At 42.8% G+C, this 28,000-nt stretch overlaps 1 protein-coding gene and 1 long non-coding RNA gene across 2 annotated transcripts; one reads left to right on the top strand and one right to left on the bottom strand.

Annotated features, from left to right (window-relative positions):
* Positions 1–238: 238 nt before the first annotated feature.
* Positions 239–17,958, bottom strand: LOC310790801 (trafficking protein particle complex subunit 11-like; the record flags this gene model as incomplete). Its single annotated transcript, XM_083652514.1, has 9 exons — positions 17,647–17,958; positions 16,548–16,767; positions 13,476–13,645; positions 8,229–8,299; positions 6,260–6,374; positions 5,962–6,061; positions 2,284–2,357; positions 1,397–1,493; positions 239–376 (listed from the first exon to the last, which is right to left on the bottom strand). The coding sequence occupies exons 2-9, from the start codon at positions 16,752–16,754 to the stop codon at positions 239–241; spliced, it is 972 nt and encodes a 323-aa protein (XP_083508640.1). The 5' UTR covers positions 16,755–16,767; positions 17,647–17,958.
* Positions 3,084–3,985, top strand: LOC310790366. The gene is made up of 3 exons (XR_014553374.1): positions 3,084–3,395; positions 3,601–3,672; positions 3,852–3,985. It is a non-coding gene; the product is annotated as an uncharacterized lncRNA (long non-coding RNA).
* Positions 17,959–28,000: the final 10,042 nt, after the last annotated feature.

The raw sequence follows: 28,000 nt of genomic DNA, 5'->3' as shown, positions 1-28,000 counted from the left end.
GATATATTCACCACAACACACTTGCTCTCGTGATATATTGCTTAAACATAAGATCCAAAAGACCACAGTGCAAAATTATTAACATATTTTTACTTTGTGAGTGAAATCATAATGCAGTATTTTATGTTAGCACTACTTCTGGAAGTTTGAAACTACTGCGACACTAACTTTCTCTTGGTGTGTGTGTTTGTGTGTGTGTGTGTGCGTGTTCTCTGGGTTGACAGACGACGTGTGTGTCTTACTGTTTGGACATCCAGGCCGTGTGCTCGAAGGCTAGCTCTGCACTGCCGATCTTCTTCTTACACAGGTCAATGTGCTTCCTGAACTGGGCGATGGCGTCCAGAGGGGTGTTGTGCTGGAAGCACAGACGACAGATCTACAGACAGACAGAGAGAGAGAGAGAGAGAGAGAGAGGGGGGGAGAGAGAGGGGGAGGGGGGTGAAATACAGGGGCAATAACTGCAGACTGCGTATGTACTTTGGCTTATGTAAAGTTGTTAATATAGCCTCAAGCAAAAAACACTGAGTCAGCCCATTCAGAAGTCAGACTTTAAATTCTGATGCTTTATACAGTGCGTTCTTATGTACCCCTTGAGCTGTTTTGCCATTCCAATAGTTCCCCCTCACTCAAAGTGGCACAAAGAAAACACTGAGTGTGGTGGATCAGCGGACATAGAAGTAGCCTAAATGAATCCATACTAAATACATGTGTCACTGAACTGCCGGTGTCTGGGCTTGGCCTCTTATTTCCTGTTTCCTGGAAAAACCGAGGCCATCTCTACAGCCACCGCTGTGTTTCAGCCAGGAGGGGGCTCAGACTTACACACACACATATACACACATGGACCCTAAGGACTCCAGTCATAGGCCAACACACATGGTCACGCACTCACTCCCCCAAACCCCACCCCCCTCCCGCCCCCCTCCCCTAAAGCCCACCCCCCGCCTTCAGCAACTTCCCCCCGCTTTCGCAACCCCCCCCCCCCCTTCCCTCCCACAAACCAAGCTGGCGCTGAAATGGCAGCCTCCTTGGTGTCGTGGTGTGGGTTGTCTTTGCTGGTAATCCTGTACACTTACAACAAATGTATTTGTATTGTATAATATTGAAGTGTGCCTTTATTACTCTTCAAATTAGTAATAATGTGAATTCTGAGTGTATTTCATTTAAATGCTTTGTCCAATCCAAATTGCTGGCGCTGTTCAATGGCGACCCGGTTTTGCTCTCCGACTCTGAGAGCGAACCAAGCAGAATTTCGCTTGTGATACTTGTACGATGAAGTGACAATAAAGTTTATCTTATCTTATCTTATCGACCCTATGAAACATACCTTATAGACCGTGTGAAACATACCTTATAGACCGTGTGAAACATACCTTATAGACCGTGTGAAACATACCTTATAGTTGATAAATCCAGCCATTGTTTTGATCTCCAAGATGTTGGTCTCGTGGGCTCTCAGCTCATGGACAAGACTGTATGCTGTTCTGTAATACCTGTGTGTCCGCACAGCACACAGCACACAGCACACAGCGCACACACACACACACACACACACACACACACACACACACACACACACACAGAGGGAGCGCAATGAGCAAAAGCCACAAGCCTAGGGATGGGATTTATTTTGATTTTTTTCCTACAAAAGATGAAAATAAATTAATAAATTAATGAATTAATAAAAATTATAATAATAACAACTCTTTTCCTGAACTGCACACGGAGTATTGACACAATTCACAGGTCAAATTTCAATCAGATTTCCTAACACTGATTTTTCCCCCCACTCACTTGAGGGAGAAGAGCTTTTGTTGATAAAGAAATGAGATGATGAATTGTGATGGAAGGCCAAAGCCAAAAGAGTCCAGTCTGCTTATTTTACGCAAGTTTCCTATCGCGAGGTGCGGTCCCTTTTCTGTAGCCTGGCCCCGCCCCCTTCCTTGATGGAATCGGCGCTGAAATGTAATGGTTTCTTTCTTCCTTGGCCCGTGCTGCCATACCATACCATACCACCGTGCTACATCCTTCCACCAAGTTTCATGAAAATCACAGTTTTTCACTCATCCTGCTAACAGACAGACAGACAAATGCCACCGAAAACATGATCTCCTTGGCGGAGGTAAAAATCCAACTAAAAATATCGACCAAATAACCAAATAGTCGACAATTACTTTTTCGTTTTTTGCTTGACAGCTGGCCACACTGCTTAAAAAAAACAACAAGAAGAAGAAGGAGGAAGTGGCCTTCGTATCCATTGTGGGTGGATGGGTTGAGACTTACTTGAGAGCGTTCTGCGTGTCCTGCTTGAGTTCACTGAAGAAGGCGATCTTAAACTGGTGTCTGACAAACAGCAGCTACACACAGAGAGAACACAGCATCAGAACAAACATGGCAGGTACCTAGAAAACCACAGTTATTATGCTCATGTGATTTAAGTTATATGCCTCCACCAACAAGTCAAGTTGCAGTTTACATCCATGTCTGACACATCAAATAATGTCATGAAGACTTTGAAAGAATTGACTCAAAAGGTATTTATGACGTGTTGTTGTTTTGTGATCGCCTGGTAAAACCATCCTGATCACAGGATCTCACATTCAGTGAGATCCCTCTGAATAAATAAAGGTAAAAAAATAAATCAGTTTGGCTCCACGGATCAGTCTGGCGTGGACTTCTACCCGCCCACAGCAATTTCCACAAATTAGAATGTAACTGGGCCCAGGGCCGCCTCTATGACTGGATTTGGCGAAACTGATTGGCTGAAGGAGTTGTCTGGCAAGTAGTCCCACCCACTGAAATCTCTGTGGGTGGGTCCAGACTGATACGTAGAGTGAAGATGTGAGGTCACGTCAAGCTAAGCTATGACTATATTATGACTAGGGATGGGTACCGAACTCGGTACTTTTACAGGCACCGACCGAAATACGTCGGTACTGCCCCGTACCAGTTCACATATAAACGAACGGTACCAAATTTCGGTACTTGAACGCAACTGAGTAATAGAAAGAGAGTGGGTAAGGCAACACGGGAGAGCGCGTTACGTCAATACGTCACTCTACCTGAAGATCCTGAAAGCAAAACAGGGCCAGCCGAAAGCTGTGGCTACACTTTACCAAGATAGACTCAGACAACACTGGTTGCAACATTTGTGATGTGAATTGCAAAGCTGACTAGGGAAACACCTCAAACTTGAGGAAGCATGGTCAAACACAAGATGTATTTAGCTAAATGCTGAAGACTGTAACGTGTTAGATAACCTGAGTGAATGAAGCAGACACCGCACGGCAGCTAACGTTAGCCACCTCCTCAGCTCGTCAGCTGTAACGTTAGCTGAAGTCTTGCAGGAGGATGATGACGGAACTTGAGAGAGGCATCGACTTCTACAACATCAGGTAACGTTATTTAATTTGCTAGCGTTAGCTGGATAAGTTGTTTCACTGCCGTTGTGGTTGTTAGATAACAGGGCTTTTCACTGTCTTCTTGGCTGAGTTAGCTTTATAGCTTAGCGTTGTTAACGTTCTATAATAATTATCATCAGCTCGTATCACCGACCGTGAGACGTGTTTTTTAACGTTGCACTCTTGCTTTCATTGCTAGGTAACCATGTGCCAGTGACAGCCGCACAGGAGGACACGATTCACCCTCTTCTCAGCGGTGGATATGGTTCAGGTAAATTATTATTTTGCATAATGACGAGTGATAATGGGTGTGTTATTCATAGTGTAGCCTAAGCTATGTTACTAACAATCAATTGTCATTTCTATTAAGATGTGCATAGCACTGACACTTCTTTCTATTGATAACACAAATAATGCTTGATGAATCACGATGCCTTTTTTTATTTTCAGATACCACTCAATAAACAGAAGAAACTTTCAGCACTTGGGGAGCTCTTTGAAGATGAAGACCAGGCCCTGCTGGAAGCTGTGTTGGACATCAAGTACTATTTCCCCAACCCCACTAAACTAACCTTGCTGCTACAACTCTTGGTTTGGGAGGGGAGAGGTAGGGAGGTATTGTAGGGAGGAGTTTTATTTTGTCTGGTGCTAAATAAATAATGTGCTAAATAAAGAACAATGTTGAAATTGAGAAGTTTGGACTTTTTTTTTTTTTTACAACTGTAATTTTTTTGTTAATAGAGTGTGTAAAGTACCGAAAATGGTACCGTTTTGGGTACCGTACCGAATTCCAGGTACCGGTACCGTACCGGTATCGGTTCAAATGTGAACGGTACCCATCCCTAATTATGACTATATACTGTATATGTATGATTCCAGTGAGAAACATGCTGTCTTCACTTAGAGACTCTTTTTTTACAGAGGAGAACAGAGGACTGAGAGAGAGCTTCATTACATGGTGCAACGACCAATCACCTGAAGCTCAATATAAGCTAATCCAATGAGCTACCAGAGGAACGGGAGGACACACCCCCTGTCCTGCTGTCATCCACGGAGAGGAAGTGAAGAGGGTGGACTCATACAAGTATCTTGAGGTCCAAATCAATATAATTAATGTGATTCTTAACTTAGGTCAACTTAAATGATTTTGCTGTCTGCAAAAACTAAGTGTCAGCGCTTGCACCGTTTTGTGTAGAACGACCCTAGATGGTTTTCACAGCTACAGTGAGAAGCAAAACATTATGATGTCCCTCCCAGTGAATCTGACTTTTGAACTTTTAGATATAAAATGTCATCCCTTCATAATTTTATCCTATTAGACATGTGTGTGAAATGTGGTCATAATTAGGGTATGAATTCTTGAGTTATGAACAAAAACTGTATTTGTGAGGTCACAGTGACCTTTGACCACCAAAGTGTAATCAGTTCATCTTTGAGTCCAAGCAGACGTTTATGCCAGGTGTCATGGAATTCTCTCAAGGCGCTCCTGAGATATCGTGTTCAAATGGGACGGACCTGAGGTCACAGTGACCTTGAATTTTGACCCTAAAATCTAATGAGTCCAAGTGGACATTAAGTGCCAAATTTGAAGAAATTCCTTAAAGGCGTTCCTGAGATATCGCATTAACGAGAATAGGACCTAGTGAAAATAATGCATCAAATGAAAGATACGTCTTTGTTGACAAATTTACATGTACAGGTTTGAAGGAGATATACAAGTGCAATTATGATCAAAGCAATCCTAAACATCTGTCTAATATATACTGTCTAATATATATTTGGCTTAAGCATAACACAGACACTGAAGTCTGTGTGTGTGTGTGATAGAGATGAAACGATATGAAAATTTCACATCATGATTATAGTGACCAAAATTATCAGAGTTATCAGTATTATCACGGTATTGTTAAAATCAGGGGTGTCAAAAATAATCGATAATAAGATGCGGACGTGCACGATTCTGCATCGATTCCCAAATGTCAAAAATGTATTATTAAAAAAAAAGAAATAATAATAATAATAATAATCGAATAAAATATAATGGAAGTACATGCATTTGTTTATTTTAATTATGGATCATAATACAATGCAATTCCAAATGCACTTTTATTTTAAAAGTAGCCACACAGTGAGAAAAAATAAAGTGAGAAAAAATAAATCATGTATTGGGGAAAAAAAGTGATGCCTCGATTGAAGATGCATCGAGACGCATCGATAATCGTTTTATAATCGAATCGTAGCCCTCTGAATGGTAATCGAATCGAATCGTGAGGCCAGTGAAGATTCACAGCCCTAGTTCAAATGTGCTGAAATTTTTCAAAAAGTACTAATACACTGAAATCATTTCTCCAAGGCTGCGCGTCTGCGTCTGGGAGACGGTTGCCAACTTTGGTTGATGATGGACAGTATTTACCATGTTTTTCAAAGCGTACGGTTATCGTAAGGAATTTTATCACAGTTATCATTAAAACCGGTTATCGTTTCTCCCTTGTGTGTGTGTGTGTGTGTGTGTGTGTGTGTGTGTGTGTGTGTGTGTGTCTGTGTCTGTGTGTGTTCCTACCTGGTGTGTGGTCTTGTTGAGGAACTCTTTGTGTGACTTGACTCTGCGGATCTCAGTGTAGTAGTATGTCTGAGAGTGTTCATAGAAGGCGTTCTCCAACCTAGAACATCACCAGGCAGAGTCAACTTACATGAGCTGTGGCTCAACCTGCATTTGATTGTAAAGGTAGGGTGTAAAGCTGACGTCATCTTTACATGAATACCTACCTGATAATATAGCCCACCAGGTGGTCAGTGTGTGAATAGCTCCTACCTGATAATATAGCCCACCAGGTGGTCAGTGAGTGAATAGCTCCTACCTGATAATATAGCCCACCAGGTGGTCAGTGTGTGGCAGGACGAAGAGGCTCTTTCCAGACAGATCACAGGCATTACAGAGAGATGCTGCTCTCTCTGATGCCACCAAGTCCTCTCCTGCGCACACAACAGGTTCATGATGATCAGGTTTAGGTAATAGGGACACAGACTAGTCGGCTCACTAGTCCACTATCAAAAGCACTAGTCGACACTGCGCATCATAGTTGACTGAGCAAAGTTGACATTTTTATTGGGTGAAAAAAGTATGATTATATTTCCTGTGACTGGTCGACTAGTAGTTGACTACTGTTAGTCGATGACTACTCAAATGCAGTAGTCGTGAATGCCCTACTTGGTAACAGGACCCACAGTCATAAGTTGGGTTTCCATGCAAATTTGAATCGAATTTTCAGAAAGTCGGCAAAAGAAAATGCGAAATAATGCGCGTTTCCATCCGCTGCTATTAGACGAATTATAGAGCTGTCAATCACCTGGTGTTTGAGGCTGTCTGAGCTGCTGATCAGCTGCTAGACCCGATATACAGCTCTATTAAACACATCTGACGTTATTCATTTAAGGTTTATTGATGATCTACAAGTAGACAAAGGTACCATAAAACGCAATTTCTGGATTACCAGGTGCAATTCGGAAAGCATAACATTATAATCCACGGAGCAGCGATAGAAGGCTGAGTGAATGCAATTTCATTCAATTCTAGAAGTGAGTCGCCTTAAAGTTAATATCCCAGTCTTCTTCTGTTTACCACGGCGTGTATTGTGCTGCGTATTTACCATGATTTACCGTGTGTAGCCCTATTGTGTGTAGGCTACACAGCACGTCATATTTTGCAGTGATCAAGGCAAACTGCCTGGTTTTTCAATAGAGACAACAGAATATCGCTTCATCTGTTTCCACTGCACTTATCACATTTTCCTTTTATCGATACATCCGACTTTTCCGCCTCCTTCAAGCGTGAAAACTTTTTTGCGATATTTGGAGGTTTTTGCGAATTTGGCAGCGTTTTCCATTCAGTTTTTTTATGTGCAAATTGACATTTTGCATAAAAACAGGTGGATGGAAACCCGACTATGTATAATAGACACCTTTGCTCAGGTTGCACTATGGATGCCGCCATGTTGCTGCCTTCCTTCCAGAACTAGTGTTGGTAGTAAATGCCACAGTACAGTAATGCAGGGAAAAGCAATGCCAGGACAGGATTTTTATTTTATTTATTTATTTTGCTGCAGTAGCGACAGTGTCCCAAATGTAACAAGCTACTTTGATTGTTTTACCAGCTGACAAAGTTTTCAGATTCAAATTGATCCTCCAAATGACGGCTGGTAGAAACTCAAGACCATAACGGTAACCCTGAGAGTATTTAGGTACAAAGTGAAGTGAAAGGTGTGAGGTTGTATTCCTTTGGACTACAAGCTACTGTCCCCATGTGATGTGGACTACAAGCTAACTGTCCCCATGTGATGTGGACTACAAGCTAACTGTCCCCATGTGATGTGGACTACAAGCTACTGTCCCCATGTGATGTGGACTACAAGCTACTGTCCCCATGTGATGTGGACTACAAGCTAACTGTCCCCATGTGATGTGGACTACAAGCTAACTATCCCCATGTGATGTGATGTGGACTACAAGCTACTGTCCCCATGTGATGTGGACTACAAGCTACTGTCCCCATGTGATGTGGACTACAAGCTACTGTCCCCATGTGATGTGGACTACAAGCTACTGTCCCCATGTGATGTGGACTACAAGCTACTGTCCCCATGTGATGTGGACTACAAGCTACTGTCCCCATGTGATGTGGACTACAAGCTACTGTCCCCATGTGATGTGGACTACAAGCTAACTGTCCCCATGTGATGTGGACTACAAGCTAACTGTCTCCATGTGATGTAATGTGGACTAGTGGCCAGCGTTGACACGTCCCACACATGTGATTGATTGTGGGTTTACCTGGAGGCAGAGGGGTTTTCTTCTGGATTAACACCACAGCCACCTTGGTGTTCCGTCCCTGAAGACTGGTCCTAAGAACAGAGACACAATACAGATGTTACAATTCTAAAGATGCTTCCAGTGACCATAAGTGTACAGCAGCCATACAGCTGTTGTAAGAAATAACAGACAAGCAACTCTGATTCAGTTGACTGCAAATGGGAATTTAAAGGGTGAGTAAGACGTTCTACTGAAAACAACTTAAAGTCCCTGGAAACCAAAATCCACAAAAACGTTCTAACTACGGTATGTTATTTAGGGTCTTATGTTAGTAACTGTCTGCCTCAGAAATTATTATACATTACTTTCAACCCAAAGCCTTAAAATCGACACTTTTCTACAAGATTCTACAAAGTACTTCCTCATTGAAGAGAGCAGTGCGTGAGGTGCTAAAATGCAGGAGCTTATGACGTCATAAGCTCTATATAACCTTTGTACACGCGCGCAACTCGCCCTACTGTGTGTGTGTGTGTGTGTGTGAGTAACTTCGAGTCACCAGGCTGTGTCGAGCGCTATGCTGTTCTCTCTCTCTCTCTCTCTCTCTCTCTCACTAGTCCCGAGAGAGAGAGAGAGAGAGGAGAGAGAGAGAGAGAGGAGAGAGAGAGAGAGAGAGAGAGAGAGAGAGAGAGAGAGAGAGAGAGAGAGAGAGAGAGAGAGAGAGAGAGAGCACACAGAGTGGGAGACAGACACGCTGTGGGGGCAAAGAACGGACAGAGATCTCTTCCTCTCAGAGCCGCGGAGCAACGCGCGAACACACACACACACACACACACACACACACACGGTGTGTGCACTCATCTCTCTTTCTCTCTTTCTCCGTTTCCCTCCCCCCCTCTCTCTCGCGCTCTCCGAGAGACAGAAATTTCCCTGCTGTAGACTGGACACGCCCACACAGTCCGCGGGAGAAAATACACTCTAAAAAATAATGAAATCTCATGAGTTTTGCCATGGCTGTCAAACCTAAATTTATATACTTTGCGACGTTCATCATCGTTCAAATTCGGCTGGTGGCTTATTAACATAGGATCCTGTGATGTGATGAACTCAAAATGCTAAATAATAAAGAAATATTTCTGGTTTCCAGGGACTTTAACAGAGTGGGCTAATAGCCAGTTTAGTTTACACTAAATAAAACCCTTATTACACCTAAAAAAAACACTTAATTGCATGGAAAATGTGCAGTAAAACCGTTCTGGCAGCTTGTGGCAGTTGGTGCTTTAATTTGTCCTAGTTATTATATTGTCCTAGTTTGGCTGTTACCTGTGTAAACAGAACCCTGTTGGTGCTTTAGTTTGGCTGTTACCTGTGTAGACACAACCCTGTTGGTGCTTTAGTTTGGCTGTTACCTGTGTAGACACAACCCTGTTGGTGCTTTAGTTTGGCTGTTACCTGTGTAGACACAACCCTGTTGGTGCTTTAGTTTGGCAGTTACCTGTGTAGACACAACCCTGTTGGTGCTTTAGTTTGGCTGTTACCTGTGTAGACAGACGCCTGTTGGTGCTTTAGTTTGGCAGTTACCTGTGTAGACAGAACCCTGTTGGTGCTTTAGTTTGGCAGTTACCTGTGTAGACAGAACCCTGTTGGTGCTTTAGTTTGGCTGTTACCTGTGTAGACAGAACCCTGTTGGTGCTTTAGTTTGGCTGTTACCTGTGTAGACAGAACCCTGTTGGTGCTTTAGTTTGGCTGTTACCTGTGTAGACAGAACCCTGTTGGTGCTTTAGTTTGGCTGTTACCTGTGTAGACACAACCCTGTTGGTGCTTTAGTTTGGCTGTTACCTGTGTAGACAGAACCCTGTTGGTGCTTTAGTTTGGCTGTTACCTGTGTAGACAGAACCCTGTTGGTGCTTTAGTTTGGCTGTTACCTGTGTAGACAGATGCCTGTTGGTGCTTTAGTTTGGCTGTTACCTGTGTAGACAGATGCCTGTTGGTGCTTTAGTTGGTGCTTTAGTTTAGCTGTTACCTGTGTAACCAGAACCCTGTTGGTGCTTTAGTTTGGCAGTTACCTGTGTAGACAGATGCCTGTTGGTGCTTTAGTTTGGCAGTTACCTGTGTAGACAGATGCCTGTTGGTGCTTTAGTTTGGCTGTTACCTGTGTAGACACAACCCTGTTGGTGCTTTAGTTGGTGCTTTAGTTTGGCTGTTACCTGTGTAGACAGAACCCTGTTGGTGCTTTAGTTTGGCTGTTACCTGTGTAGACAGAACCCTGTTGGTGCTTTAGTTTGGCTGTTACCTGTGTAGACAGATGCCTGTTGGTGCTTTAGTTTGGCTGTTACCTGTGTAGACAGAACCCTGTTGGTGCTTTAGTTTGGCAGTTACCTGTACCTGCTGCACATGATCACAAATATCCAAAGTGATGTCATGTGTGCAGTGCACAAATGACATCACTGGTGCACAACTGAACTCAAATCAACTCAACTCTCAATAACTGTCAAACTAAATGAATGCCTCCAAAACTGTTGCTGTTCAACTGCTTGTTGAACAGCAAAACGTTTTGGCGACAGCATACTAAAATACCAGTTATGCAATGGTGGAAGGATTTTCTGGAAGACTGAACTTCATGGACTTTGTGCTGCAGAATGGTGGATCTATTAACAGAGAAACCCAAGGAACCCAGCCTGTTTCCAAGAAGTTATTCCTAACAAGTTATTCAGCAGACCATCTCCCCTGCTCACTAACTTTGATGAACTTTCCCTCCAGCTTGCTCAGCTCATTCACTTGGCTGAATGTAGCCTTCACAGGGCTGAATGTAGCCTTCACAGGGCTGCATGTACCCTTCACAGGGCTGAATGTAGCCTTCACAGGGCTGAATGTAGCCTTCACAGGGCTGAATGTAGCCTTCACAGGGCTGAATGTAGCCTTCACAGGGCTGAATGTAGCCTTCACAGGGCTGAATGTAGCCTTCACAGGGCTGAATGTAGCCTTCACAGGGCTAGATGTAGCCTTCACAGGGCTAGATGTAGCCTTCGCAGGGCTGCATGTAGCCTTCACAGGGCTGCATGTAGCCTTCACAGGGCTGAATGTAGCCTTCACAGGGCTGCATGTAGCCTTCACAGGGCTGAATGTAGCCTTCACAGGGCTGAATGTAGCCTTCACAGGGCTGAATGTAGCCTTCACAGGGCTGAATGTAGCCTTCACAGGGCTGAATGTAGCCTTCACAGGGCTGAATGTAGCCTTCACAGGGCTGCATGTAGCCTTCACAGGGCTGAATGTAGCCTTCACAGGGCTGCATGTAGCCTTCACAGGGCTGAATGTAGCCTTCACAGGGCTGCATGTAGCCTTCACAGGGCTGAATGTAGCCTTCACAGGGCTGCATGTAGCCTTCACAGGGCTGAATGTAGCCTTCACAGGGCTGAATGTAGCCTTCACAGGGCTGAATGTAGCCTTCACAGGGCTGAATGTAGCCTTCACAGGGCTGAATGTAGCCTTCACAGGGCTGCATGTAGCCTTCACAGGGCTGAATGTAGCCTTCGCAGGGCTGAATGTAGCCTTCACAGGGCTGAATGTAGCCTTCACAGGGCTGAATGTAGCCTTCACAGGGCTGAATGTAGCCTTCACAGGGCTGAATGTAGCCTTCACAGGGCTGGACATGCTGCAGTATGCACACGGATCTTATTTCCCCATTTGGAGACTGTCGCTGCAGGCCGCGAGGTGTGACCGGTCTGATCTGTTAACAAGGGCGCAGAAATGAAACTGCGTGCACTGCCAGACGCTCCGTGTCACTTCAGCGTCCGGTGTGTTTGCACCATTATTAGACTGTTCAATAGGGGTGGGAATCGCTGAGTAGCTCACGATACGATATCGTCACGATACTTGGCCCTCGATAACGATATTATCACGATACAGCAATACTGCGATACTGCGATAATCGATATATTGGAAGACGATACATCACGATACCTGTGTAACTGAAGAGAAAAAAATACCCCTAAAAGGCAAGAAGCAGGTATTATGTATTTATTAGCAGAATTGACATGAACTCTCTCAGAGTTCACTCACTCATACCATTTTCGATACCACGGAGGAAAAGTTACACATTAAGTCTTTTTATTATTATTATTAAAACAAGAAAACCTATATAACCTACCTACCTATATAATTTCTAAAAGTAGATATTAATGATCAAACATTTCCATTCATGTAGCCTACAGTATTTATGTTTTTGTTTCAACTACAAACATAAATAAACGTCAACTTTTTTTGTCCCACCCCTACTGTTCAAGTGTCTTTATTAGAAGAATCAGAATCAGAATCAGCTTTAGTGGCCAAGTATGTGCACAACTGCACATACAAGGAAATTGGCTCCGGTTCGCTTAACTCTTAATGTACTCACACACAAAAGAAAAATGTATGCTCAGTCTAACACAAACAAGAATAACAAACAAAGGATAATTAAACATTTACATTAACTACTATATACAATGCAATAATAATAAGTGTATGAAAAAGCATCTATTTTGAATATGTGTATATGAAAGTAATGTATCTACTGTATGTATGATGAATATGAATTCCTAGGGTGTGTGTATATATAGATATTAGAGGTGTCACAATACACTCAGTTCACGATACGATACAATATTTTAACAATATTTTTTTGCGATCGATTTGTAAGTTGAGGGGGCATCCTCCCCTCTAATTTGAGTAATTTCACCATTTTCATCCTCCGTGTCTGTAACGTCCCTCGTCTGTTCAAACAAAGCAATGAAAATGAGAGTGAGCATGCAATCAGATGCAGATCAGTGCCACCATGTTCAGCTTCTTTTTCTCACGATATGAGATTTCATCACAACGATACATATTGTCACGTTTTGATATCGCGATATATCGTGGGACGATATATTGTGACATCCCTAATATATATATAAATTATATGGATAAATAAACTACGTATAAATAAGGTACATGTATAAACAATCAGGTATCAGATATTGCACAGATATTAAAGTGCAACATGTTATTGTTGTTCATTTACCCCCAACATGGTCACTTACTCTAAGTTGTTGTGGATAAGAGCTTGGATGTAACACAATCATTACAAACCATTTTCAAGATTTGATATGAAGAAAATCTGCTTTCTGAATTGAGGGACTTAAAGCAAGTAGAACATAGGCCTGACTCACTGATGGAGACACAGACAGACAGACAGACAGACAGACAGACAGACAGACAGACACACACAGACACACACACACACACACACACACCTACCTGACAATCTCCACTTTAGTGGCGCACTCAGACTGTTTCTCCTTCCACGTTGGGTCGTCCCAGTCCAGCTCATAGAACAGAACCACCAGAGCCGGCACCAGGTTCAGGTGTTTGTTCATCCAGCCTGTCTTCAGGATGCCTTTAGGGATGTACCACTCATACGAGGTCCGCTGGAGAGGGAGAGACAAACGACAGTATAGAGACTCTCACACCAATGTCTACATTGTACAACATACAGCAGCACTGACGTGTGGTAAATGGTAAATGGCCTGCATTTATATAGCGCTTTTATCCAAAGCTCTTTACAGTCAGTAGGTACATTCACCCATTCACACACCGATGGCGGCAGGTTACCACGCAGGGTGCTGGCACACCAACGGGAGCAATTTGGGGTTCAGTATCTTGCCCAAGGACACTTCGACATGCAGACTGGAGGAGGCGGGAAACGAACCACCGACCTCTTTTATCCAAAGCGATTAGTGGATGACCCGCTCTACCTCCTGAGCTACAGCCGCCCCATATGTGCTCAGTAGCTCAGTAGCCTACTGTGGCTATCGTTTCTTTTGATTGACTGATTATTACTAGAGTACAAAGAGGGCTTTTCTGCTGACTGACATTTTCTCTTGACTGACTGATTATTACTATAATGAGGACTTTCCTTGGTCTTCTTTCTGCAGCCAGCTGGTAGCCAGCTGGGCAATGGTGAATGTGCGACACGCAGAAATGCTTTGCAGGTTCCAACACCAACCTCCTACTGCCCGATGAAGACCCGTGAGGGTCGAAACGTTGTATCTTTGTAATTAAAAACTCCCCTTGGGAGCTTCAAAAACAGTGTGCAGATTATTTTTTCCTTTTCCAACACGAACCTGTCATCAACCTAACTAATAAGCTGAATGGAAACTCCAAATTTCAAAAAGAAAAGAAAAAATCAGCAAATACTGCAAAAAGGTTTTACGTCCCCTTGAGGCAGATTTGTTTGTCTGTTGATAGAGAGGTTATTCTAAAAACATGTTTTGTGAAATAATAATGACGCAGAGTTACCTCAGTTACCTCTGTGTTCTGCACAGCTGGCAGCTTGTACAGTCTGATTCTAATTTTGGGATTGTTGACTTTTCAAAGTTCGGTTAGAATTTGTGCAAAACCTGAATGGAAATCTAAGTATGGTCTGCTAGTATTTTATTTTTTGCATGTGTGGCACCCTAGGAAGGTTGATTGTTTGACTGCAAAAAAAGGGAGAAAACTGTCTTTCAACAAACTCAATCCGCAATTATACAGTGATGGTCCTGGAGGCACATTTGTAAAGGAAGAACAGCTGATATGTTCACCAAATTGCATGTAATTTTAACTTATAGGAGGATGTGTGATTATTTCTGGTCCCAATTATGAAATTGTTTCCTTCTGTTCATTCGCTCATCCACCAAACATTCAATACACAAAATATCTCATGCACACTCCATTTGTAATGGGAACTAGGAATTTTCCCAGGTCAAAGACAGGAACGCCGCCCTGTGACGTCACCTGACCTCAGATTTCATCCCCCAAGATGGCAGCTCCGCACTTCAACAGTAGTGAAAGTTGTAGTAAATACTGTTTATTCAAATGAGATAATTCCTAGTTCCCAATACAAATTGAATGTGCCATCAGACACTGCTTATTGAAATTTAGTCAAACTTGAGGAAATTATGCATCTCAGCATGCATTTTCCAAATTACTGACCAGAGAGAAACTGTGTCATTTGTGGAGGACATGTTTACAATACTGTTACCTTGTTAATTTTGACCTGTACTTCTAGTGCCCCGCTGTGGCCAATCAGTGTGATTTTGAAAATGTTAATAACATTTTCAAATGATAGCAATCAATTGGGAGAGGTCAGGGCCCGAAATTAGAGCCTGCCACCCGCCAATGGCGGGCATATTTTTGCTTTGGCGTGTTAGATTTGGCATCTGTCCGCCACGTGGCGGGTCGCAAAATAGTCGTCATGTAATATTAAAACTGTGTGTAGCCGGCCTGTGTCCACCTAGCGTATTTTTCCCACTGTTAAACGCTGGGAGTGTGCTGCGGAGCGCTGATCCCAGCCACAATATACAAGGGAGCAGTCTGAAACGTAAGGTTAGTTTAACGTTAGTGCGTTCAGCGCAGTAGTATAACACGAGTGCTTCCTGAGGCTGTTTCATTCTCTCCCGTAGCAGTGTCAATTGCGTGACAGCCTAACGTCGGGCGAATCAATAAATGAATGAATCAATCGCTCGCACTTGTTGCAGACACTCGTATGATACAGTATATATGAGGAGATAATAGTTATGTGTGTTTTGCTGCGCAGCTGGCACGAGTGCTTTGTGAGACTGTTTCATTCTGGCTCTGCCGTCCATATAGGCTACCAAACATGACTGGAGGGGAATGGAATGCAGTCGTCAATTTAGCGGAGGTAAGAAGCTCTTTTAATCTCTGCTAAATTGACAGCCTACATCGGGCGAATCAATCAATGAATCAATCGCTCGCGCTTGTTGCCGAGCTCGTATGATGAGGAGATGAATCAAAATGCTTACCACCAATAAAGCCGAAGCGGAGCCAAGAACGAGTGCAGGAGAGCTAACGCAGGTGCCAGGTGTGGAGTGGGAGAGAAAGGTGTGTAGCTCAAGTTGTGCGCTGTCTGCACTGAGACTGTCGCAGTTATTACTTTTAGTTGCGTTGTTTTTTTTTTTGCAACAATTTAATCTCAAGATTGACTTGACATGTATTGATAAGATTGACTTGACATGTAGGCTATTGATTAATCAATCATCAATCAATATATTAAAATAATTTGCTTCAAATTTTACTCTGCCCTCTTATTTAAGTGTGTATTCTTCAACGTAATACCTTATCTACTTGAAATGTACTGAAAAAAATTGATATATATGGATATATGTGACACAAAAATGCGTTTTTTTTTTTTGGCCGGTAAGAAATATGCTTGGCGGGTAGATTTTTTCCATCTACCCGCCACTGGCCGGTGGGTCAAAAAGTTAATTTCGGGCCCTGGGAGAGGTTGATGTGAATTACTTCTTGAGGATCTCGCTGTCTATTGCTCACCTTGGTGCGACATTTGGGGTACTCGTGGTCTCCTGGGAGGACTTTGAAAGAGATGGGGACTCTGTCGGCCCGGCGGTTAGCGCAGAAGGCATCCCAGATGGCTCGGTGCACTGCGTTGTAGACCACATCCAGCCCGGTCAAAGCTACAAAGGCCATGGGCCGACAACATAACTCTGGAGGGAGTTCCCACTGGGAACCTGCCATCATGACTGTTCAACACCTAAAAGAAAAACATCAGCATTCTCATTCTAAGATCAGAAAACAGAACAGCTATAAGATCAATAAAGGAAAACACTCTCAGAGGTCATTACCAGAAATGTGTCATAGTCAATGTATGCCAGGAGTGGTCAACCGTAGCTCTCAAACACCAGCAAACTGTATCTATAGCCCCTTTTGTGAACGTTTAGATACTCTTTTCAAACATGCTAAATTGAAGTTCAAATTTAAGTGGACAGCAATTTGCTAAATCAAAAAATACTATATTGAAATATGTTAAATATATTCAAAATCCTAAAAGAAAAACGAATATAGTTATAGAGACAAATTGTGGCATGTTTGTGTTTTCAATAAGGTTTCTTTAAAAAAAGAAAAGAAAAAAAAACATAATCTATACACTTCCTATGTCAACCCAAGTACGAAATACTGCGTCTACTGTAAGGCTACCTGTTGTTAGTGTTTTAGCTCAATGTGTTATGACTAGTGTTCTTGTTGGGAGAAAACTAGTGTCGGTTTGGGTAAAATTATATCGATTTTGAGACATGGACGCAGTGTTTTGGTGCATTTTGGAGGAGGCTAGAGTGACAGGCAGCTAGAAGCTAACCAACGTTAGCGGTGTAATGCTAATGTGACACAAACACTTGTCACATTCAAATGAAAGTCTACTGTATCTCATTATATGACAGTTTAGCTACTTGCTAACGTTAGGTTACGAAGACAAACATGACAACATAGCAAACAGGAAGTAAGCTAGCCATTGCCATTTAACCTTATCCTCTCATGTCTACTTGATGTCCTGTTATCAACTGGTAATAAAGTTGCGTTTTGCGTGTCACATTATGAAGTAACTAGCTAGCTAATATATATTAAGAAAAAAACATACCGCGACTGCATCACATGAAGTGAAGGGTGTTAAGAGCGAGTAAGCTGCAGTCCACTAGCTAGCAGTCGGGTGGGTTAAGGAGAAGAGGCTAGCTAGGCTAGCTGTCTGGTCTGTGTACAGCTGGAGCTCCAGGCCAAGACGAGTCGTTTTATCCCAACTCCGGATCTGGTCATCGCCCGAAAACCAATCTGCGGTGTGTCATCAGTCAGTGGACAGATTCCACAGAGACAGAAGTAAAGTAGCTATTCCAGCAGCTAACGTTAATTGGAGAAAAACACAAGCTAGCTAGCAGCCGGTTTGTTTGTATTTCCGGTCACCACCTTCTTCTTCTTCTTCTTGTGGTTTTAATGGCGGTTGGCAAACAGCTTTCGGGTGCATTACCGCCACCCATTGACCTGGAGTGTGGACTAAAATCTATTCTCTTTGTCAATCAATTTTCTCAGATTGTATTAATTAATCTTGTTGATATTAAATACTCCAGAACATTGATAGTACATAGAATGGATGAAGCCAGCGTGACGTCACCCATTGGGTTTTGATAGCAGAAAATGAGGCTTGAATCTCCCGCTTCCTGCTCATCGTTGATTGGTTGAATGGATTAACTTTACACGGAAGTACGGGGAGAGAGGGCTGTTAAACACTAGTAGAAGAAGAAGAAGGAGGAGGGGGCGTCTGCCCCTAGCGGCTGCCGGGGGAGTTTCCGAATTTGTCTCACAGGCTTGAACGACTGCCATCTTGTTGTTCGCTTCTGTTTGCTAGCTTGCTCGCTGGCTGGCTGGTTGCAGTGGTGAAATGGTCCAGGACAACAAATATAATAACTTTTAGTCCGAAGGTATGGGCGAGTAGGAGTCCAGCCAGCCGACCACCGTCTTGTCCGGGGCCTGGCCAAGAGACCATGGTGTGGTGTGATCCTGGTGCATTGTGCCTGGTGTGAGTCTCCAGCCTGCTAGCTGCTGCTAAGCCTCCACAAGGTAAACTGCTATTATACTTATCTCTGGGCAAACTCTAAAATTGATAACTGAGGTGGATTTGGTCGCGCACTTGGTGCTCTGCTATGTTGGACTCGTTGGACTGTTTGAGTGATGCTCATGTTTGTAAGCTAACGCTAGCTCGATTAGCATCGTGTGCTAACGTGTGAGCACCGTTATAGCCTACTTTAACTGAAATTTGGTGGCGTTATGTTATAGTAATTAAATATAACACGGTGTCGTTTGTTTCTTCAAGGGATGGCCGTCGGAGTACCATGGTGGAGCAGGAACAGCACAACAGAACAGAGGCACATTGTCCCTTGGTCAAATTATTTGTGAAAATGAATGCTACGTTTTGATTCCCATGTGCATATTACTGTGAGAATATTGCTGATCATCAGTTGTTCTACCTAAGATATTGCAATAACATAAGCTAAATGCTGACAGATTTGAGACTTTTGATAGATTTACTTTGAGCCATTTTGGTATGTATCTGCCAGTGTGTTTTTGTCAATAAACATTGCCAACAAAGAACCTTGTTGTGTAGGCTATGTGCTAAGTAAATCATGTACCCGAATGTACCCCAAATCTCATAGAACGAGCCCATTATAGTTGTCTGGTCAGAGCAGGCAGGTTGTTAATAAGATGTGATATAAAGATATTTGATGTCGAGTGAACCAGCTTCGACCAAATGACCAGGAAGAAGAATGAAGATTGAGAACCAACCGACTGCTTCAAATCAACAAATGATTTATATTTATTGAAATATGGTTATCTGTAACAATTCGACATAAACAAAGGCTACACCATGCAACATATATTTTGATATCATTCAAACTTAAAGAATGGTTAATTTTCCACCATGGTAGGCTGTACTGCTGTGAAATGGTTACCTATATTTGTATCAAGTGTTGCTTGGTAGATTATCTATATATGCCTAATTTACCAGTAGACATATTCGTGCAAGACCTTAGGCTATGTTGAGTTATATCGATCTGATAAAGTATGTTTTAAAATAAGGATAACAAATTGCTGAGCTTGGCGGATGCCTCAAGACAAGTATGTATCATTTTTAAATGTCCAATACCATACAGAAAAGCAAATTGAACAAACGACCAACAGCATTCAAGTCTGCAAAAACTTGTGATGTTATGTCCCGTTAACATATAACCTTATGACGCTTACTGTATAACATGGACAGACCATTTAACGTTAGGCTACTTTACATACCGTTAGATAACGTTAAATGGTCCGCCATGTTATGAGCGTCACGTTACATGTATGCCATCTATACAGTTACGTGTGTCTACTAACATTATTAAAATATCATAAAGTAGCGCTATTTTCTGATAATTTGCTAAAGTATGACTTGCTATCTGCTAGCCATACTAGCCTTGTTTTGCTAGGTTTTCTTATTCGTGTACTTTCCGCAGACTAGATGCCTTTGCGGCACATTGCTGCCTCTAACGGGCGGAGGTATTACTGTTTCCCAATATCCGAAGTATATCGCCTATTTTCCTCGAAATGGGGCTATAATTAAAAAAACTGGAGCCTTGAGAGCATGAAAAATACTTGAAATTGTTTTTTCAGACCATAAACTCATTTGTAAAGTGTTTATTTAAGACAGAGACCGAGAGAGAAGTTGGCTCGTTTCACATAGAGTTGAATGGACGTTCAGGGATGATGTTACACAAGCTGCGCCCCCCACTGGCCATTTGAGAGTATGGCAACTTCCGCATAGGACTCAAAAAGAGACTGCCTGTAATGGCCACTGCTCCAGAATGAGTAGTTTATCCAACGCTTATCCCCTGAAGGTTATCCTCCTCCTCTTCTTCTTCTTCTTCTTCTTCTTCTTCTTCTTCTTCTTCTTCTTCTTCTTCTTCTTCTTCTTCTTCTTCTTCTTCTTCTTCTTCTTCTTCTTCTTCTTCTTCTTCTTCTTCTTCTTCTTCTTCTTCTTCTTCTTCTTCTTCTTCTTCTGTTGACTTTTATGGCAGTTGGCATCCAAGTGTTGCATTACCGCCTCCTACAGGATTTTGACATCTTTGAGTGCAAACTATTTACAGTGATGTGCTCCCATTCCCGATACTGTGTCCATTGTGCTGCATTCACGTACTCCTCGGAAGCTCGCACTTACCAGTTGTGAATTCGTAGTTACGACATGACACCATTCAAGTGCTCAAGTTGGTCAGAAAGAGCAACAAACATGGATGACAGGTGGCCAGAAGTAAGGTTGTTTTCTCGTGGCTGGTGTTTCCTTACCAAAAGCAAGTAGTGGGTCATTATGGTATAGCCTAGCTCCATAGGCCACAATTGGCATCTACTAAAATAAATGATAGCTATGAACAGAATAATGAAATATATAGGCCTAACTTTTTAGAGTCAATTGGTGACACGGACTCCATACTTTCCGCCATTGTTGTAGCCTACTCCCGAAACCTCACGTGAGGTTTCGAGGTGGTCCTCGTCTGTGAAGATGATCTTGCTGAACACACATTTCCACTCCCATAAGCTTGTGTTAACCACATAGGCCTACCTTATTTCATGCATTTTAATAGAAATCCCCATACTAAAATCCTATCGAATTTTCCCCTTACGAACCAAGATGGTGGCGATTTGCTACGTCTGACTCATTCCTGCGGTACTCTATTGTCTGAGTCTGTGAGAATTCATGCCTCAGTGTTTTCTCTATCTCCTCTCCAGAAATGAGAAATGTCCACACTGTTCAGGAACCTTCTAGCACCATCTTTTTTTCAGTTTTTTTTTCACGTTAGGAAGACAAGATCTTCAAAGTAAAACACTTAGTCAAACGTAGTTTGAACAGCCCTCCCCTTCCAGATAATTGAAAGATGAAACTTTAAAGAGGACACTAAACATTTGATCATGATGAGTTAATTTGCATCTCACCTCAGACAAGACAGGACACGGCTTTCAAGTCTGACATTTACACACATTTTCGCCAACTAGGGCACTGCTAGATGATGTCACTACGGTTGACTGTACAGTAGGCCTACAGTAGGGTAGTGGAGTACAGGCAAGTTGAAGTGTTTGTGGTACGATTTGGAATTCTAACAGGCTCACAGCACATGCTGTTGTGTTTCTGACTTGCATTGTGGTTGTTTTGATTCATCAAAACATTCTATATAGTGTACAGTCATCCTAGTGACATCATCTGTAGGTATAGCTAGGCAAATTTAGGTAGCTAGGTAGCTAGCTAGGTAAAGATAGGTAGGACTTGACTTGACTTGAAAGCAGTGTCTTGTCTGAATTGAAATGAAATGTTTCATGTCCTCTTTAAGGCTGAAATAGGTTAATTTGAGACTTTATGATCTGAGGGCCATGTAGGCCTACTATTACTAACATTAGTCAGAACTCTGTGAGATCATGAATCATTAATTTCCACTAGCCTAACTACACTTCATTTATTAAAAGAACCACGTTATTCTTATCTTGCAACAATGAATTTGAAATGAAGAGTGATGATTGGGATGTTGTAATGACTGACCATGACCACTAGATGACCTTATTCACAGATGAAAGCTCATATAGCCTATCGGCTCATACATACATCACAGTTGCTCGAGTGACATCACTGATGACATCACAGTTGGGCAGTCCAGTTGCTCGAGTGATTTTTTTTTATTTATGTTTTATTTATTTATTTACCTTAAACCTATGACCCAAATCCTTATAGGCCTACATATGGGGAGACACAGGGATGGGTTGTGGGGGGAAAATGGTAAGGGGTGTATAACACCTAAACATGATAAAGTTGGAGATATTGCATGGAATTACTTCCAGATAAGAGAGATAGAAATAGGAATCAGCAAAAATCTGATATAAGATTTTCACAGTCTGTGATGGTAGCTGGGTTAGGGCTGATTGGCACAAGTGCACAATACACAGTATGTGACATAATCACGAATCACCAAATTTTATATATGATGTTAAACTATAAGCTCTTTTGAAAAATACTGCGATCCAAGTCAAGTCAATTTTCTATTACCTATATAAATTATATCGTGCCAAATCATAAAAGTTATATCAAGACACTTTTCATATAGCTCGAGCAGGTCATGGGCTTTTCATTTTAGACCCAACATTTGAAAAAATGCTCACACATGAGCGAGCACTTGGCGAAAGGAAACACTCCTTGCTCAAGGTGGGCGGCCATCTGCTTTGACCAAGTGAGAGAGAGAGAGAGAGAGAGAGAGAGAGATTGGGTGCACACAGTAGCAATAATAACAATAACAATAACTGTAGTAAAAATAAAAATGAATACAATCTCATGACTAATAAGGCGGTGGGGCGTGCACTGGGAAGCACACGATATTTCTAGTGATAATAATGCACAACAGTAATAACATAACACACACACTATATACTAGGAATCGAGCGCGCTACCAGTGATGTCACAATGCTGATGATCATCAGTGATGTCACAATGCACAATTGCTCAAGTGACATCACTGATGACATCACTTATGACAGCGGTGATTTATGACATCACTGAGATAATCAGTGGGATGACATCATCACTGATGACATCATCACTGAATGTATTAGCCTCAGCCAGGAAGGATGACATCACTGATGACATCATCACTGACATCATTAGGTAATTAGGGCTATCACCTAGGCTAATTAAAAAATCTGTCTCCGGATTATTTCTCTATCTATCTATCTATCTATCTATCTATCTACACGCACGCACGCACGCACGCACGCACGCACGCACGCACACACACACACACACACACACACACACACACACACACACACACACACACACACACACACACACACACACACACACAGCCTATAGCCTATGTGAGCATGGAGTTCATCACTGTCCCATGGGCACACAGAGGTTAAAACTCAAACTGGCAGCAGTAGTAACGTGGGTTAGCCCACAGAGCAGAGCAGAACTGTCTCCGCCTCTGGCCCGCCCCCTTCAGCAGAACACGCGCACACACACACACACACACACACACACACACACACACACACACACACACACACACACACACACACACACACACACACACACACACACACACACACACACACACACACACACACACACACACACACACACACACACACACACACACACACACACACACACACACACACACACACACACACACACGCAGCAGCAGCAGCAGCAGCAGCAGCAGATCCCTCCCTCCTCCTCTGGTCCTGCCCCCTCCAGCAGAACAGCCGCATCATCATCATCATGTCCTTACCACCATGCTCTTGGTGGAGGAGAGGACACGCACCGGAGCCGGTAGCTAGGCTGTTTACTGCGAGCTGGAGCCTGGAGGACACGTGATACTGGTGTTACCGGGAGCAGAGAGGCTGTTGTTACCATCGACATAATACTGGGAGGACACATGATACTGGTGTTACCGGGAGCACAGAGGCTGTTGTTACTGGGAGGACAGGACACATAGGCTACAGACTGGTGTTACTGAGAGCAGCATCTTTGCAGGACATGACAGCCTGACCTAAGGTGAGTAGGCTACTTACTGTACATCTGTCCTGCTGACCGATCAAACTGGATTTGAGCCTAATATATAACTATATCCCTACATTCGGTTATAGGCTGTATTGAGCAGAGCATGTTTATGCTCGTGTGCGACAAGCCGTCCTCCCCTCGGGTCTGGAGACAAGATAAGTCAAAGTGTGAGTGTGTCTGGAGAGAGATAAGCTTATTGGTGGCAGGCAGCAGCAGCGTGTGAGTGCAGAGTGCTGCTATGCAGTGTGTGATGAGGACCCCACACGCTGCAGCCAAGGGGCAACCTCCGCGCCTGAAAAATGAAGGCAATGCTGAAGTGCCTTAAACCTGCATAGAGTAGCCTAGGCCTACTGCAGGGATGAAAAGGCGAGGGGATTTTTGTATGGGGATTTCAGTTAAATGCATGGTCTGTGGTTAACAAAAGTTTATGAAACAGTGAAGTTTGTGTTCAGCAAGATAATCTTCACAAATGAGGACCACTTTTATGACTTTTGAAGGGTAAATGCGTTTTTTTTTTTTTTTTTTTACAAAGTCATAAGGTCGTTATTTGTGAACATTGCTAAACACAAACTTTGCTGTTTCATAAACTTGTGTTAACCACAGACGTTATTTCATGTATTTAACCCAAATCTAAATAGCCTACAAAGAGCCCATTCACACGTGGGGAGGTCCGGGACGAATGAAGCACTTTTGTTTTTTTTGTCATTGTGTAAAGATTGTTTCAGTTACAATATTTTTATGTAAGCAACCTACACACGTCCTCTGGCAATACCAACCGTAGTTTCGTTCCATGGGTCAATACATCAGACGTCATCAGACAGCAACCAGAAGCTGCACAATGCTTCATTTGTCCCACGGTGGAGGGACAAATAAAGCACAGGCGGGGGACTAATGTAGCGGTTGTGAAAAAGGCACAAAAACAGCCAGGTAACAATTTTTTTCTGGCATTAACATACAATTCCTTCATCTTTTGGTCATCTAAGAAACTAAGTATTATGAAATACATTTTAGTATGTTATATGTTGCAAATTAATATAATTATAACTTCTATCTATATATTTTGCTGATGTGATCAATATTTTACCCCCCTTAAATGGCTTATCCAAAGAAATATTTGAATGTGTGCATTTTTTTGCCCTCTATCCTTGGTCCTCTTCCTTATGCGAGGCATTGTCCTGCAAGCACAGATAAATGCATAGCCTAGTCAAGGCAATTGGAGCAAAGTGCTTTATTTGTCCCCCGTGCGTTTCCCTGGATGAAAGCTAAGCTAACACAAAGGATATGCTAACATTACACACAAAACAATCATTGAGCTGTAGTCTACCGATAGGTCTAACAGATGAATAGCGTTAGCAGCATTAAATAAATAAATTCCAACACGCTAATAGAAAAATACACAGTTTGCAATATTTTACTCTCGTTCGAAAATAAGACGAAAAGGCAACGTTTTTGCGGATATCTCCGCCATCCACTGACTGGCCGAGCTGAAATTTGACAGGAAGTGAGCTACCAGGAAGTGTAACATGGGGGAAAAAAATCGTCTTCCTGAATTTCGTCAAAGATAGTATGAGGACAAGCTTATTCCGTCCCCCTGCTTAATTCGTCCCGGACCTCCCCTACGAGCCGGAAGTGCTGCCGACCACCCTCCACTGTGCATTTTGCGGGGTGAGGACTGTGTGTGAATCACCGGCAAAACATTTAAATATATTTGGAATGTGTGCTTCTTATTGGAGTAGGTGTATGCTGAATTAGAGACTGGCTTACAAGTATTCATAAAATGCAAATTCAATTGCTATTTTCGATGTGTCTTGTGCATTCTATGGCTGGCCGAGTTGTAATAATTATGTCATGGTGTCTTTGGGTAATTTATAAACAAAATTAATTCAGTTGTATTTCTATCGATTCTTTTTGTACCGCTATTTTAAATTGAAGTCTACGACGACGAGTGGCTTGTGTTTTCCCTCTAAAAAGGGGCGGGCCCATATTGCCGATGTATAGCAGGTATAGCATACTGTGGGAAAGCCCTGGTCTCATGCTAGCTGCTTCTGGCTCCCCCCACAAAAAAGAAAAAAAAGATAACGACGGTCAAAGGCTTCAAAACGGCATAACCTCATTCAAAAATCTACAGTTTAATGCTGCCTTGCTTGTCGGCTAAGTCACACACCCGGTAAAATAACATTCAAGACTTTTTCCTCAATTGTCAGGAGCCACTCATAAATCCAGCATACATGATCCACCTCCAGCTCTTACTTCCATCCCAATACACCGGCGTGGTGGGCGGTACCTTGTTTTAATACGAGCTGCGTGGCGGGCTGGGTGGAGCCTAATCTTGTGTAGCCACACCTCCGTGTCAAAGATGGCTACACAAGATAAGAGGCCCTAGTGTGCATGGTCTATAAGCCAGTGGTGCTCGTACTTTTTCACCTCAAGGAACCCTAAACTGACCCAAATTAGTAGGGCTGGGTATTGGCAAGGATCTCACGATACGATACGTATCACGATACTTGGGTCACGATACGATTGTATCACGATATATTGGGATGCGATACATATTGCGATATATTGCGATATTCTACAGAATTTACTCAAAATTAAATAATAGAGCTAAAGATACAACACACTGTGTACCACCCAGGCACAGACCCCCATTTGATAAGATTTTGTCCCAGGGACCGCCCATATTTTAGTTTGAGATGTTTTTAACAAAGTGTATGAAACCCATGACCAAAATAGTCCTACTTACAGTACTACAGTACCATATACGTCCTCCATACAGTTTCACAGTGATGATTTGTGTCTGACACGATGGTGATGATATTCATGGTCATGATGAAGATGATGATGATGAGGATGAGAGGACGTAGTGCAGCTGGAGCTGTGGCATAGTGAAGCATTTGTGCCCTCTCTTTCTCTTTGTGTCTCGTCGTTCTCTCTTTCAGGGTTAAACACACACCAGGTCAAAGGAGGTGAAACTTTTATCCTTGGCATGGTGAAAGTTTATTTACATGAATAACAATATGAGATTAGCTGAGAATGGCGATAAACAACATGACCATGAAACCTTAGCATCATGAGCCAATAGCCATGAGACTGACATTAGCTATGCTTAAATTCAACTGCCAAGTCAATTCTAAGCTCTAACTGTTAAAAATTAAAATGTAAAATGTAAAAATATCCCTTGTGAACATCAGTAAACAAACCTATGAGATCCCTTCAGTCTCATCTTCCTCTAGAGAGATTCTTTGTGTCTTGTAGCCTAATTCTGGATAAGAAGAGCCGGGATAAGATGGACATGAATGTAAACCACAGTTGTTAGATCATGTTGGTTGCTCCACCCCCAGTCGTTGCTCCACACCGATCTGGGGAGAGTTGTAGACTAGCACATGCTTCCTCCGATACATGTGCCGCTTCTTTTCACCTGACAGCGAGGGGTTTTTCACCGGCAGGACGTAGCGCGTGGGAGGATCACGCTATTCCTCCCAGTTCCTCTCCTCCCGAACAGGCGCCCCGACTGACCAGCGGAGGCGCCAGTACAGTGACCAGGACTTATACCCCACCGGCTTCCCACCCGCAGACACGGCCAATTGTGTCTGGAGGAACGTCTGACCAAACGGAAATACCGCTGCCGGGAATTGAACCCGGGTGCTTTTACATCTAGACTACCCAGACGGCCCGCATGCATTCAAATGTTGGACCAGAGGAATATTAATTAGGCTACATGAGGTTTTATCTCCTGGACTTTCAATGTTCACCTTCCAAACTGCAGGTCAATGGTATAGGGTCAATGTTCACCTTCCAAACTGCAGGTCAATGGTGTTTACTGTAACTGGGCCTTCTTATGATGGTCTGGCTTGGAACATACATGATT

This window comes from Poromitra crassiceps (assembly GCF_964638095.1).
Source record: "Poromitra crassiceps genome assembly, chromosome: 15".
Lineage (NCBI taxonomy): Eukaryota > Metazoa > Chordata > Actinopteri > Beryciformes > Melamphaidae > Poromitra > Poromitra crassiceps.
This window is presented reverse-complemented; position numbering and strand designations above follow the sequence as displayed.